We start from the raw sequence: 16,017 nt of genomic DNA, 5'->3' as shown, positions 1-16,017 counted from the left end.
GTGCGAAATTTCAGATCATTCGCTCATTCCGTTTATCAAGAAAAACATATTCAAATTGTTTAAAATGAATCCAAATTGAAAAGCATCGAAAATTTCGACTAGGAAAGCATAAAAATACGATTTTAAATTTATTTCTAAGTATATTTCTTTAACTATCTTTGCATAGCTGACAGTTTAAATCTTTTAGACCTCAGTGGAGTCCCTTTAAATCAGGTTAATTAAAGTTTTTAACACGGATTCTTTGTAGTAAGTTATGGACTGGGTTTCGGAATGATGAATGCTAAAGGGTTGGTCCAAAAGGCTACTAAGTGGAAAGGAGTCCCAAGCAAGATGACGTGTAATAGCGGAAGAATACAAGTGAACAAGTAAGATATAAAACTATTGTAATTTGTAATGATCTGATAAAATCATTACATAAACACTTTCATTACATTTAGAGGTTTCAAACTATTTCTTCTTCTTCTTATACTGATAAAAGCGAGCTTTTAAAACCTTTATAATGAACGACTAAGAACTTTTTTTTCATTTAGATACGTCACTGTAACACAATCAGTCATATAGCGATTTTGTAGGAATATTCAGATGCCCCTTTGTAAGGTGGCTGATTTGTGCCATTCGTGTTGTCGTCCCGCGACCCTGCTAAGCGAAAAGTCGTAAATTAACAAGATAAAATGGCGGGGTCGCGGAGCGAAACACACTAATTAGCTAAGGCGACGTTAAAAATAATTAAAACTTCGTCCCACGGGGACGAGCAAGATTTAAGAAATAAAACGGCTAGGTCGCGGTACGAAAACACGCTTATGAGCGGGTGGGGAAGGCGGCCGCAGTTCAATAAATAAAATGTCTCGCGCCCCACCATTTTAACTTGTTAATTCTGGACTTTTCGCTTGGCGGGTCGCCGGGCGAAAACACGAATAGCACAAAGTGCACGAACGTGGACCTAAATTTGTGTCTTAAACACAGTATAAGTCGTACGGCGAGGTTCGACAGGAAATCTCAGTTGCCTTTTCGTGCTTTAAACTGCACAAATAGGCAGGCACCCGAGTAAAACCACCGATGTTCCTTAAGCTAGCTGAATATCTTTTTTACAATACAAAATCCCTGTCGGTATTTGGGATTTGTATATAGTATACCAACAGCGGTAAGGGGCAAACGACCTTAACCACTCAGCTATACACGCTCCGTGAACCGGAGTAGAACCATGCACTTAAACTATTTTTGAATCAGATACTGCTCATCGTTACAAAGTCCTATTTACGATTTCATCAAGAGCAAATTTGTTACTGGGATCATTAAGAGAAAAAAATGTGTTTTATTATTAGTATCGACATTCTTTTAGGCTTTTATAAATCCTAATTAAAAGCCTTATTAGGAATTTCATTCTTTTTAAAGGAAGTGTTATTAGGTTGTTACAAATTCTTATTATTTATAACATTATTTTTAATAAGTTTCACAAAACTTTTAAAAAACTGAAACTTAAAAGATTTTGCATTCTTGACAAATTAACTTTAAATGAGAGTTCGACCATGCGACCACATACATGCATCGAGGAAATTTTGTAAGGAAAGTGACCGTGCGACCACATACACGCATCACTGGTTTCCCTTTCTCATAAAAGAAAGAAACAAAATCTTGTTCGCCCTGTTAAAAGGGCAGACTTTAAAATTAATCCATTCCCTGTGTGATAGGGAGGCTAATATCCACGTGCATGTCCAGAAATGGTTAATAAACCACGATAGTAATGCAAACCAAGCGGGAATCAGTTTTCGTCATTTTATTTTGGCTATGAAATTTTTAAAGTCATCGTATATAATTTCATGGAAAATTTTGAGTTTTTCTACTTTTCCTTCTAAGTAAATAATAGAATTACCTAATTTTGCAAATCATAAACGTTCAGAAACGTATTATATCCATTAAATACGGGAGATAATTTCACACTCTGTTTGCAAATATTCACCTAGGGGCATTTTTGTACGCATTGTATCTCTATATCCGGCTCATCCGTCTTGTAATAGAGAAGGCCAAATACAGCATTTTATCATGCAACTGCCATGGTAACTGCCCGATAACACTTGCCTGATAATTATTTTTGATATCAGGTCAGTAACCTGATATCAAAAATAAGCCACGCCCATTTTAACGGACTTTTTTCAATTGCTTATATTCTCATTTTTATCAGTATGTGAATTCTTCAATGTAATCTCATACCCTTACAAGTCTTCAATCAAGATGCGATATTTATTTATTTATCATTTCGATTTCGATTTCAATTACGAATAAATAGATAGCGAATAGTTTTAGCACCAACTACATGAAGTGACGTCATAATTTATATTGCAAATGACATCATCAATGTTCACGTCATACTATATTGTACATGTAATCATAACAAACAGGCTAGATGATTTTATTTGAGAACTTGTGAATGTTTACCTATTTCGCCGGATTATTTAATACGTGAACAAATTGTTTCGTTTAAAAAATAAAACGCATGTTTGTGTAGCGTGTGTTTGATTGCCGATTTGACTTTTGTTTGATTGAAATTATTGTGAACTTTTGAATTTGTCAATTCAAGACAAAAAGTGCAGTAAAGTTTATAAATGTGATTCTAAGGGAATTTTTGGATCGAAGTTTAGATTAAAGGTAAGAATTTTATCGTGTTAGGCCTACATTCTGTTGTATCTTTTATCCGAGTCGAAAGAAAAAATGGCCGCCATTTACAAATTCTAAGTTTCAGGGGCGGAGGAATTTGTTTTCAAGAATTATTTCTTTGAACAATAATCCCCTTGTTTTACGAATTTCGCTATTTTAAAGTAGATTATTTTGTTATTTTGACAGTTTTTATGTGTTACATGACAAATAGAAAAACATGCTACTGTCTTTTGATATCAATTTTATCAGGCTCGGCTGATATGGGCAGAAAGGGCTCGGCAAGCCTCGCCCTTTCTAGCCCATATCAGCCTTGCCTGATAAAATTGATATCAAAAGACAGTAGCATGTTATTCTCTATTAGTCGCGTCACGACAAAATCAATATAGTGCATTTGCGACCAGCATGGATCCAGACCAGCCTGCGCTTTCGCGCAGTCTGATCAGGACCCATGTTGTTCACTATCAGTTTCTCTTCTTGTAATAGGTGTGGGTAAGCGAACAGCATGGATCCTGAATTTAGATATTGCGATATTTAACGGTAGTGTTGTGACATTTAATGTCAAAATATTTTGAGAACTTTAGCGGCGGTTGCGACATTTAGCGGCAATAGCGACATTTGGCGTCGTTGCGATAAATTACTTATACGGCGCCGCAAATATATTCTCAATGCTTTAATTTCAAAGAAAAATTCAAATGTATTTATTTTGAAATAATATTGTGTATACTTTTCACAAACGGGGTTTATGAAACAAACACTGTTTATTTTCATATTTAGTGTAATTCGAATTTGATTATTTGAAAGTAATCCGATATCCACCTCTGGTTCAGCATTTCCAATTTTCCCGTTTTGTGCGTTCTTTACGGATATTTTTGTTTTACAAACTCGTGTTTACAGTCCTAGTTAGGTTTTTTAACATCTTTTAAGTTTTTAGCCAAAAGGAGATGCCAAGCAGATGGCTTGCATAGGCAAAAGTGATGAATTACTATGTATGCAACAAAACAAAACCGTTTATTACATGTACGCTCATCTTCAGGGGTTTAATCTTATCACATTCTTATCTTCAGATGCTGCACTAGAAATGTGAACTCGACGTATTTTGTCGATGATTGTCCTATACAGCACCTCGAGCACGTGCAAATTTATGTCTCGTGCGAGGCGTACTGGAGAGAACATACAGAAATACATATCGTTTCACCTCAAGGCACGGACACGAGGATTCTACGCCAGAGGAAACAAGACTACGCTACTGGTCGATTTTCTTGGACATTTATGTCCGTTCATACGTGGGGAGAAAATCCTAAAGGCGACTGGACTGTACGATTAGAGGATTTTCTCAACTGTGATAATGGTAAGCATTTGATGGCAATGATGACGTCATTTGTTTGTGACGCACGTGCCATATCATGTCGCTAACAATTTTTTATCAACCATCTTTTGCTATGTTGCTTTTTTTTTGGAAATCAGTACTATTTTTGAGATTTTGTATTGTATTTTGTATGGAAATCAAAATACTACTTTGTTTACATTCTGCTACTTCAATGACAAATAATTTCAATTCCAGTGCTACTTTTTTCAAATCAAATGCATCTAACATGCTCTAAAACCATTATTTAAACGTTATAAAACTCGTGTTTACCGTGTATAAAGAATGAAAAAGTTTATTCCCTCCCCAGTCATAACAAGAACTTTTATGCTTATTCTATCAGTAAAACCAAAGTTAGTGTTGTTTATGTCATGCAAAGATTACGTGGATTATGTCAATTACGGTATATATTTTGTTAATTACAGTGCAACAATCCCCAACGGCCACCTCTCACCAACAGCCATCTCCTCACAACGGCCAATTTCGATTCGCTCGATAGTTTTTTATAATTTAATATTACTATCGCCAACAATCACCTTTCAGCTCCGGCCAACAGTATTATATGTCAACACCGACATAATTCATGTTGATTAGGTCAATAGCAACACAATTTATATTAAAACTTCATTGAATTGTTATTGAATCGGTTTCATTTACTTTAAGAGATGACCTTATACAGTTGGGAACTTATTCTACATGGAACAGTGACCGATCCAGCTGATGGTACGCCTAAAGGTAAGTTTCTGCATCTTACACTGAATGATGGTCAAGTTGGTGTGGAATATATCGTGTTAGATGTGTAGGGTGGGATATGTCAGATAGTGTGAAAAATGTCACGTTGAAATATGTCATGTTGAAATATGTCTGGTGGAATATGTCATGTTGAAATATGTCTGGTGGAATATGTTAGTGGAATATGTCATGTTGAAATATATATGGTGGAATATGTCATGTTGAAATATGTCATGTTGAAATATGTCTGGTGGAATATGTCATGTTGAAATATATATGGTGGAATATGTCATGTTGAAATATGTCTGGTGGAATATGTCTGGTGGAATATGTTAGTGGAATATGTCATGTTGAAATATATATGGTGGAATATGTCATGTTGAAATATGTCTGGTGGAATATGTCTGGTGGAATATGTCATGTTGAAATATATATGGTGGAATATGTCATGTTGAAATATGTCTGGTGGAATATGTCATGTTGAAATATGTCTGGTGGAATATGTCTGGTGGAATATGTTAGTGGAATATGTCAGGTGGTATATGTCATGTTGGAATATGTCTGGTGGAATATGTTAGTGGAATATGTCCATTGAATTTGTAAGGTGGAATATGTTAGGTGGAATGTTCCGTTGTAATATGTATCAATATGTCGGGTGGAATAAGTTAATGCAATGTGTCAATATGTCGGAATATGTGGAATATCCCAGATAGAATAAAAGTGATGTTTCTTCTATCCGACGAATTAGTTCACATCATATTGAAATAATTATTTAAGTTTCGTTGTTGATTTTTTTTGTCTTATTTGTACCATACATGAACAAGTTTGTTTTGTTTGTTTAAGATGGAATCCTAGGAGGTCATTGTGATAAAAATATACAATGTGGTGACGGTACAAACTGTCTTCTTAGCTACAATATATGTGTAAACTGTACACTTGCTGAACACAGGGTTATCAACAATATGTGTGTGAAAGGTAAGCTAACAGTTATTCCCTAATGAATCGGCAAATATCGACTTATTTCGGATTGTAGAGCATAAAACCTGAAGATGAAGAATTTTGATTAAAAGAGGGAAACGCCATCCCTAGAAAGGACATCAAAACAGCATAATTGAAAATTTTGCAGGCTCGGTTTGACTGTGCCAGTTCATGGACGGTAGTGGTAAATGCTAGCTACCGTTCATGCAACCCCCCCCCCCCCCCCCCTTAAACATTCAAACATGACATGAAACACTTTTCAAGCCTTTGATTTCTGAAGCTAGTTTCTACGTTATGGACAGGTTTCCAAAATGACTTGTGTATTCAATGTTGACCTTCATTTAATCTCATTTGTAAGCACGGCGGTTTGTTTGACTAATATTTTGTAAATCATATCTTTTTTATAATCAACTTTGCTATATTTATAGATAATAATTGTTTTAATTTTCCACTGAGTTTTCTCACAATGAATTTACCAGTCCTTTCCATGATGATATTATAATACTCATTATTTCAAGATGGCTACGGTTATTGCAATACTGACATACCATGTCAAGTGGAGAATGCCTGGTGTAACGCCGACAATACATGTGAAACTTGTTCTGATGGATATCATGCGATCGACGGATTCTGTAAACAAGGTAAGGTCAAAGACAAAATCTGCTGTAAAAATGGTCGACGACGGGATCTGTTAACAGCATATGATCTGCGACAAAATCTGTAAACAATGTCAGGTCGGTGACAGAATCTGTAAACAAGGTAATGTCAACGACAGTAGCTGTAAACAAGGTTAGGTCAACGACAGAATCTGTAAACAAGTTAAGGTCAACGACAGAATTTGTGAACAAGTTAAAGTCAACGACAGATTTTGTAAACTACGTAAGGTCGACCACTGAATTTGTTAACAAAGTAAAGTCGACGGCAGTATCTGTAAACAAGGTAAGGTCAATGACAGAATCTGTAAACAAGGTAATGTCAAAAAAGAATATGTAAACAAGTTAATGTCAAAACAGAATATGTAAACAAGGTAAGGTCAACGACATAATCTGTAAGGTCAACGACAGAATCTGAAAAAAAGATAAGGTCAACGATAGAATCTGTAAACAAGATAAGGTAAACGACAGAATCTGTAAACAAGGTAAGGTCAATGACAGAATCTGTAAACAAGATAAAATCAATGACAAATTAGTTTCTGTTCTTTATGAGATAAGGTCAACGAGAAGATTTTCACTGAATTGTTTACATCAGTGTAAAACAACAAAATTTCTCGAAATTAATCATGAAAACGCTAAATATAGAATCATTTGATTTGCTCAAATAACTAACTTCCCGTGGTCCAGGGGTAACATGCTCGTTTAGGAAGTGAGAGGTCTGGGTTTCAATTCAAGTATTTTTTTATTTTGTTTTAAGTGTCTTTTTAGCGATTTTAACATTCTTTTAAGGGATAAGCCACGATATGCGAGCATAAAGTGTTGCTGTCATAAAAAATGTACATAAATGGTTTCATAATGCAAGTTAGAAACCCTGGTCATGCAAAGTCCGTATGTATCAAACTCAAACTGTTATAGCAAAAAATCTAAATGCAGTCGCTGCATCTCGGTGCGCTGCAAGATGAATTAAAGTATATAAAAATAAACTTATACAGGAAAATACATACAGATATTCAGTACGATTTAGATTGCAAAGATCAGAAAATACAACAGAGCTAACAGCCCTTAGATTTATTTCTTTTTTTCTTTTAGACGGACTGTTGGGTGCCTATTGTGATGGTCTGACAGTATGTGTTGACCCCGGTGCCTGGTGTGAGCCGGATACTGACAGATGTCTACTCTGTCCAAGTGGATACCGGATATTAGAAGGCGTATGCGAAAAAGGTTGTGTCTTGTCAAACAGTTTCCTCCCTTTGGACGTTGTATGCGTTTTGTATACTGTGTAACTTCTGAAATCCAAACACCTGTGGGACTAGCAAAATATTCCGGAATTTTGAATGTTCACAGGAAGGCTTTTGTCCTTCCTCTCATTTTTATATAAAGGCTTTTATCCGCTCTCTCATTTTTGGACTGGAGGGCTCTTGTCCGGGAGGATTTTTGTTTTTTTGTCCTATCCAGGTGGGCTTTTGTCATACACTCGATTCTATTCTAACAGGTGCTAAGATAAATGGTTTCCATTTAAGATTCTGAGATTTTGAATGCTTTTGCAGTCTTGGGTATAAAAAATGTATTTTTCAATTTCCGGATTTGGAATATAATCTTAATTGATTTTTTTTCTAAATGGTATCAGAAAATCGTTAAGAGTTCAGAATTTAGGATTCCGTAATTCAGAAGTATTGCTGACATAGAAAACAGAAAAAGAAACATTGGGACCCTGAATTTTTTTCGGATTTCAGAAGTTTTCGGAATTTTTGAAGTTACACTGCAGTTTTCAAGTTATGTATTTTGGAAAAGGGGAATCTTTCTAGAGCAATATATAAATAACACATGGGTTTGTGGGTAACAGTAAAAATATCATCCCGAGGAAAATACTGTTACCCGAGGCGTAGCCGAGGGTAACAGTATTTTTACGAGGGATGATATTTTTACTGTTACTCACAAACCCATGTGTTATTTATTTTATTACCCCGAACAAATACTGTGATGATCTGAATTTGTCAACTAAATCTAACTGTAACAAAAATAAACCAAGAGAAGCAATAACTAAACTTCCCTTACCTTGAAAGTTTTAAGTGTACTGTAGGCCTACTTGAGAAGCTCTTTTTCTTTTATTCTTTTAGTAAGTGATGAAATCTACCAGTCATAAACATAAAATTAGCTGTGTTTTATTCAGAAAACAAAACATTAACCCATTTATCAGGTTATGATCTATGAAATCTGATCCTTCTGCATACAGAATATTCTTCGCATGGTTTTTGACAAAGTGCATTTAGAAAATAACGATGATATCCTACAGATGTCTGTCCACCAATTCTATCTGTAACGTTTCACTGGTTAAAATTGTTAAATAATCCTTTGTTGCATGCTTTAATCGTCTGCATGTTCCAGTTTGACACAAAATTATTCACATTTCAATTACTTCCGTTGAAAACGGATGTTTACTTTTGACTATTCAACAAAAAGATATATACGCGAAAAGAACTTAAGGGTGCAAAGAACTAAATTTTATGAGAGTAATAGTTACTTCGGCGATGCTCTATCGTCGAAAATAAGAATGAATCGAGAGAAAAAAATGGCGGCCATTTTATTTCATTTCATTTAGAAAATAGACCACGTGACCAGATTTTATACTGTTAAAAATACTGTTACCTATGTAACAGTACAAAATTTTAAGTCACGTGGTACACTTGCATTAAAAGTAAGAATAACTCCCAAGAGGCCTATGGGAAATTAACATTACGAAAAAAGTGAGGGGTAATAACAATAGTTATATGAGATAGTTAAACCCTGCAGACACGGTTTTATTGAGTCTGCTTATGAGAGATAATGAAAAGTTGAACACGCGCACTTGCAATGTAGAATAAGTCAAAATCTTATCTGTATCTAATTTGTTTTAAAATGGTTTATATTGAGTATGCTATTTTGTCATGGAAACATATTTATGTCATATATTATAAATTGAATATTCCATGTGACACAGATGGAGCTGTATATGGTTATTGTGACACGCACATCCCGTGCGATACAACAAAAACTCCGTATTTGGCATGTGATCCCGTCACCAGCATGTGCATTAATTGTCGTCAGACACGGCAACATCGAATCATCAATGGATTTTGTATAAAAGGTAATTTTAGCAGTGTGAACAACCCTTTGAATATTTTTGATATTCTCATTTCTTAGTGAATTACATTCCATATTCGCTAGAGACAGGCAAATGTCCTCTATATATCACTATTTTCATTATTTTTAAAACTTCCTTTTGCATTGAAACAATATTTCTTTGTTTTCTGTTTTGCTTTACAAATGTATGAATATTCGTATAGTGAATTGAAATTAAAAAAAGTCCTGAAATTAGTCCCTTGCAAAATAGTTTGTTTATAAAAAAACTCTTTTTATTACACATTACGTTTCTGTGAAGAAAAACGTTTATATTTTAAGCCTTTCTCTGCTACAACTAACAGCGATCTGACCAAGCCCTTTGCTGTTGGGAACTCATTTTATTTAAGTGTGGAATCCTTTCAGCTCCTAATTTACCAAATTCAAAGTAAAGTAAAACTGTGCAACAAATTCAGCAGGAATATTATTAAACTCGTACATTTATGTTAATAAGGTGTTGTTCTGTTCTGTTCTGTTCTATGTAACTTAAAAATCTTTTTATTTAGATGGAGCAATTGGTGGATTTTGTAGTCAAGAAATATCCTGCACGAAATCTGGGAGTAGTTGTGACGCAGAATTTAACACGTGCATATCGTGCACTATGGCTGGCTACCGTAGTGTGAATGGATACTGCCTACAAGGTATTGTTTAAATATGTTCAATATTTTGTAATGATATTATTAAGTATATATTTTTAATTGAATGTACATCAAATAAGCTGTATAAATGCTTTATAACTTTAGTGAACACATTTATTAAACAAGGGATAGAGCTATTTAATTTTCCTAAGATTTTTATGCGCATTCTTGAGTAAAATATTTTAATCATTGTTTGCAATTTATGAAATTCTTATTGAATATGTCTCATTTGATTAAAGAAGTTAAACAATTTGGGAAAAGCTCTCCCCCAAAAACAGGTCAAATAAAATTGTTCTTTTTCTTAAAAAAACGACTATTTTAATGAACAAAATTTTTAATTTGACCCCATAGTGTGAGAATTTAAACATAACATACCCTTTTTGTTTTTATCAAAACATTTTTTAATTTTTAAAGGGGTTGTGAAGCAATATAAATTTTTTGTAAATAAATTTGAAAATAAAATTTTGAAACAAATGCGCCACTGTTTAGAGAAAATTTTTAGAAAAATTTGTTCTTTTTTAAAATAGGAAATTTATTGCAACGGGTTTTTGGCGGATTGTGATCCGTGAAACTGTAAGGGGAACATTTGGGGCCCCCGAACCCAAAATTCTTGTAAATTTTTTCGCTAAGGGTTATGGGGTTTTACCTGATGGGTTTTTGAGACAAGGTAGCAAATTTTCACCTTTTACAACGGGATATTTGAATAGGTCAAAGTTTTAAAGGATTTCAAATGCAATTATATAAAGAGCTATACTGTATAGGGATTAGTAGCTTGCTGGCCCCGATTTGGCTTTATCGGGTCAACAAAGGGCTATTCATTTTTTGGTTCCATAGTAAGTTAATATATTCTTTAAAAGATGCAGAGTTAAATGTTGTATTGACTGTATAACAATTGAATTTTATTGTCCATTCCAAGCATAAAACGGTGTTCCGTAGAACAAATAGTTATTCATATCGGAACAAAATACTTTGTTTGACAGTAACGAAATATTTCTTCTTTTAAAAGAAAATATCTTGTTTCGCATCGTATTCTAGATGGCTGATAATTTGGTACGCTTTGGTGGCTCTAGTTGGGCCTAGCGACAAACGACAAAGCGCCCAAAGGCCGTTGTCATACGTTCGTCTTGCGCTGTCCCTCTAGCAAACACAACAAAGCGCAAAAGGTGTGTTTTGCCGATGTCACATGTCGCTCGTTAAAAGAAGGGTTTGGGCATAAGCACCAACGGGTTGACATGCGAAAACGCCGCACACCCCCCGTTGGCGTGCCGCCTAGAGACAGGCGCATGAAGACAGGGAAAGCGACGCAAAAAAGCGTCCCAAACGCCATCATAGACCCGTCACATAACGCAATTATTTTTGGCGGGGCGGAAAAAAAGCTTTAAAATTTTAAAAAATGCATTAAAATGTACTGCTATTTATCATTAATCTGGTTTTAAAATTAAATCAAATTAATATATTCTGCCCATTTCATTGTATTTAATATATTATTATATAATTATTTTTTTATTTTAACCAAATTTTACAAGACGGATTGATTGGGGGGTTTGTCCCAAAAATTTTTATTTTTGACTTTTTTTGGCCCTGCGATCCGGCAACCAGTCTATGTAGCACGTGCTATGCTGGACATAGTATTATTAACGGATATTGTTACAAAGGTTAGTTAAATGTACTGTTAATTATTATGAGCAATTTTGTTAGAACTATAAACATATACCAGTACTATGAATTATTTTTAGTATTATGAATTATTTATACTAGATCTCTACATTATTTATTGAATTAGATCTATATATTATTACGCAAGGTATTCACTCTACATCAGCTATCCGTATCCACTTAGTGTTGTGTTTGAGCCCTGTGCGGGGCAATGTTTTTTGTGCAAATTTTGTTTACGGCCACCTGCTTTTGTCAACAATAGCCCAACATCGTCACATTTGACTGAAAAAAAAACTTAGTAAATTTCTTGCTTTACATCGTTTTAAACTAACGATAATTAAATACAACATAATAAGCAAATTTGATTTGAATCACTCGTCTTTGAATGAACGGTATAAATGACTTCCCATGGATTGGAATAAATGTGCTTATTGACCAAAAAGATATGCACTACAAGGTGTAACTTCTTTACTTCTTTCAGATGAATTGGTCAAAGCTGACATAGACTGGGACATTGAATCTATCATAGGGACCGTCCCGTTGCCGGTTTTTATTATAAGGCGTTTGTATAAACGGCGTTATATTTATTCACAACTTTACCAGAAAGCAACTTGTAACTAAGGCAGAATTCGCCCCAAAAGAAACAATAAATGATACAACAATGTTTACATTATACAAAGTTCTCTTTTCGTCGTTTGTGTTTAGTAATTTTCAAAACATGTGTAGAATATAAATAATATTTGACAAGTTTATCAATTAAGCCTACTGCGCATTCCTACGTGATACACTCATGAACTTTTGGATAGCTTTTGATGTCTACTCTATAACTGAGCTGTAATCTTCTTTGAAATGCTTACAATTTACATAGTTTTAACCTGTTTGATACGTCTACTTTTTACGATTATATTACACTGTCATCATGTTACACATACAAAATTTTACACACAACAAACAGCATGTTACAAGAAAGAAACATTTTTACATATGCACAGGGTAAAAAAATTTCTTTTACACATAAAACATGTTCACGGGCAATATGTTCACAGACATATGTTAACGAAACCTTTATACAGAAAAATTTTAAACACAGACATCATGTTACAAAGACTCATATTACAAGACAATATGTTCCAAAAGACAATTCTTAAACAAACATAAAGTTTTACAAAAACCTGTTTTCTGAACACCTGTTTCACAGACATTATGTCGCACAAACAAACACAGACATCATGTTACACAGATAACATATTACACAGACAAATGACACCAGTCTGTTTTTCTTCTTGAATATGTAATCGCATAAAAGTTGGAACACAAAAAATGAACACATAACAGGAATGGTAGTGTTTTTCCGTTCTTTTTACAGGAATACATGTATTAATTTACATCAATATTGTTTTGCCTGTTGTTTTTTTTTTTCGTATAGTAAAGAAGTATGTGTTAAATGTTTTCTCTGAGATATTAAACTTTTATTATTGTTATCTGGATAATGTTTGTATAAATTTTTTTGTTGTTTTTTTTTTTTTTTTTTTTTTTTTTTTTTACCCCCCCCCCCCCCCGTACAATGCACCGCCCAAACGCTATCACTCCACTTCCTAATTGAAATTTTTAATTTTCAACCGGTTGTTGATTTAACACATATATCGATAATTTAGTTCACTATAGTCTTTACAAAGATTAAACATATCATACCATTACCAAAGGTCGTTTTATGATACTATAGTAACTTCTTTTATTATTGAACACGGTTGTCACGTCGATGTGTCGTCATAAATTTATGTGTTCTTACAAACGAGCTATCACTTACAGTCTTGTAAAGACTTATGATAGTATTTGAGGATAACATTTCAACTTTTCTTCCATTTCCTAACCCTTTATAACGTCAAAAAGTAAACCCTCAGCGATTCCATTTCTTATTTAAGGTATGACCCCCAAAATCGACACTTTAAGGAACTGAGATGTTGACAACATAGGTCAGTTTTAGAGCTGAAACTCGCAAATTGTTTTCGAAATTTTAAAATTGCTTTTAGTAAATTGAAGAGATACATTTTTTAATAACGATTTTTTCTAAACTTGGTGATCGATTTTTCAGGATTTTGCAAGGATTTTGTCTTAAAATGTAAATATTGTTTTTTTCTATTTTAAACTTTAAAAAATTTTATAAGGTTGTTTTACTATTTTCATTTTTTAGCTAACCATTTTTTAAAAAATTCTTTTTGATTGGTTTATGCTGTTTTTTTTGTGCTTCTAAGAAATCCGGTTAAATTTAGTATCATAGATTCATATAGCATATGTATGTATATATGGGCAGAGAAAATTAATGTAAACCAAGTGGTGGCAAAAAAAAAAACGATTAAATTTTTAAGTTTCTTTAAATAGCCAACGTTTCTTATGTACATGAATAATATCTTATCTTTAACAACTTACAAACAAAATTGTGGCATAGTTTAATAAACTGTTCACCAGTCTTATTTATCATAAACTTCTTTAAAAACTGTGTTACAATGTTGAATGTTTCTATTAGTAATATTCGGGATAGTTTGTAAAGGTTTCGACGCATTTCTTCTTGACGAACCCTGTACAGAACTATGTAAGTATATTTTTGTCTTGAGAAAATATTTGAGCCGCGTCATGGACAAAACAACATAGTGGGCGTTTGCGACCAGCATGGATCCAGACCAGCCTGCGCATCCGCGCAGTCTGATCAGGATCCATGCTGTTCGCTATTAGTTTCTCTACTTGTAATGGGTTGGTAAGCGAACAGCATGGATCCTGATCAGACTGCGCGGATGCGCAGGCTGGTCTGGATCCATGCTGGTCGCAAACGCACTATGTTGGTTTTGTCATGACGCGGCTCATTTGTAATTCAACAAATAAAGTTCTATAGTGTTAAATACCGGTATTCAAAGATGTTAAGACTTGGACAATATTTCAAGTAACTTGTCGAACTATGTAATAGAAAAAGCATCAGAACACGAGGCTATGTGATTTGTACGAGGGAGCATAGCCTCCCAGATATAAATCAGACTGCCTTGTGTTTTGATGTTGTTTGTTTTGTTTGTTTTTTTTGTATAAAAATACGTTCCATGTTGTCAGAATATGAAACCCTTATGAACGAGCATCAGAATACGACATTCCTATCGTTATCATTTTCTCTGTCGTCACCTTAAGAAACCCCCAGAAAAAATGAGCCTTTCAATGAGCATGCTTTAGAGTGCGGGTAACTTAATACCTGCACTCCAGTTAACGCACTGTGCATGCATGTGTATACGCATTTTCAACAAAAAGAATCCCAATTCTACTTATATTCTACTGAAGCAGGCGACACCGTTTTTGTTGTTATAGGCGGTGTCTATGGAATATGTTGTTTTAAACAATCAGTGACTCAATTGAATTTACATTGAATGTTCGTCTATGTTCCAGGACTACACCTGAAATTGACTTTATAATCGGTAAAGACTGTCAACATGGTTTGATATCATTTCAACCTCCCGCATCGGGGTCACTGGCAGCGCAAACGTCATTAACAGCAAACCAAACACGTGCAAACGTGACTACGTGCCTCAGGTCGTGCAATACAGTGTCTAGTTCAATATTCGCTCTAACTCAGGACCCCTTCCATTGTTGTCATGTTTTTCCCCGGCCAACAATAGCCATGAGAGATTTCACGGATATGAAGAACGAAACTTTGTATAAAACAAGTTCTTTTGGTAATTTAAATTATACATTCTTTTTTTTTTTTGTACAAATGAAATCCTTTTATAAGAATGCACGTTTGTAACATCGCATTTGATTGGATAATCGTGACGTTTTATACATGTATTATTATAGTTAGAAAGATTTTTTTGACAGGTTATATATGGCCCTATATAAACGGCTGTTTTGAAAAATATAACCCGAGCCATAAGGCGAGTGTTATATTTCAAACAACCGTTTATATACGGTCATATAACCTGACGTTATAAATATTCCTGACAGGTTATATTGCAGTATATAAACGGTTGTTTGTAATATAACCGTTCATATAGGGCCATATAACCTTGCTAAAAATCTTTATAATTTATATATGATTGTGAAGAAAACTTCATTTTTTATTTGTGTAGTGTAATGTAATGATAAGATTTGTGTGTAATGCAACGATTAGATTTGTACCCGGTTATTTGTAGTATAATAATTGTGATGGTATATG

The 16,017-nt window shown here is 34.1% G+C and overlaps 1 protein-coding gene across 1 annotated transcript; it reads left to right on the top strand.

Moving 5' to 3' along the window:
- The first annotated feature begins 252 nt into the window (after positions 1 to 252).
- Positions 253 to 10,186, top strand: LOC132725279 (proprotein convertase subtilisin/kexin type 5-like). The gene is made up of 8 exons (XM_060710376.1): positions 253 to 365; positions 3,717 to 4,000; positions 4,679 to 4,750; positions 5,591 to 5,722; positions 6,244 to 6,366; positions 7,468 to 7,599; positions 9,356 to 9,502; positions 10,041 to 10,186. The coding sequence occupies exons 1-8, from the start codon at positions 271 to 273 to the stop codon at positions 10,184 to 10,186; spliced, it is 1,131 nt and encodes a 376-aa protein (XP_060566359.1). The 5' UTR covers positions 253 to 270.
- Positions 10,187 to 16,017: the final 5,831 nt, after the last annotated feature.

This window comes from Ruditapes philippinarum, unplaced genomic scaffold (genome assembly GCF_026571515.1).
Source record: "Ruditapes philippinarum isolate M1 unplaced genomic scaffold, ASM2657151v2 ctg6108_1_1_1_1, whole genome shotgun sequence".
NCBI lineage: Eukaryota > Metazoa > Mollusca > Bivalvia > Venerida > Veneridae > Ruditapes > Ruditapes philippinarum.
This window is presented reverse-complemented; position numbering and strand designations above follow the sequence as displayed.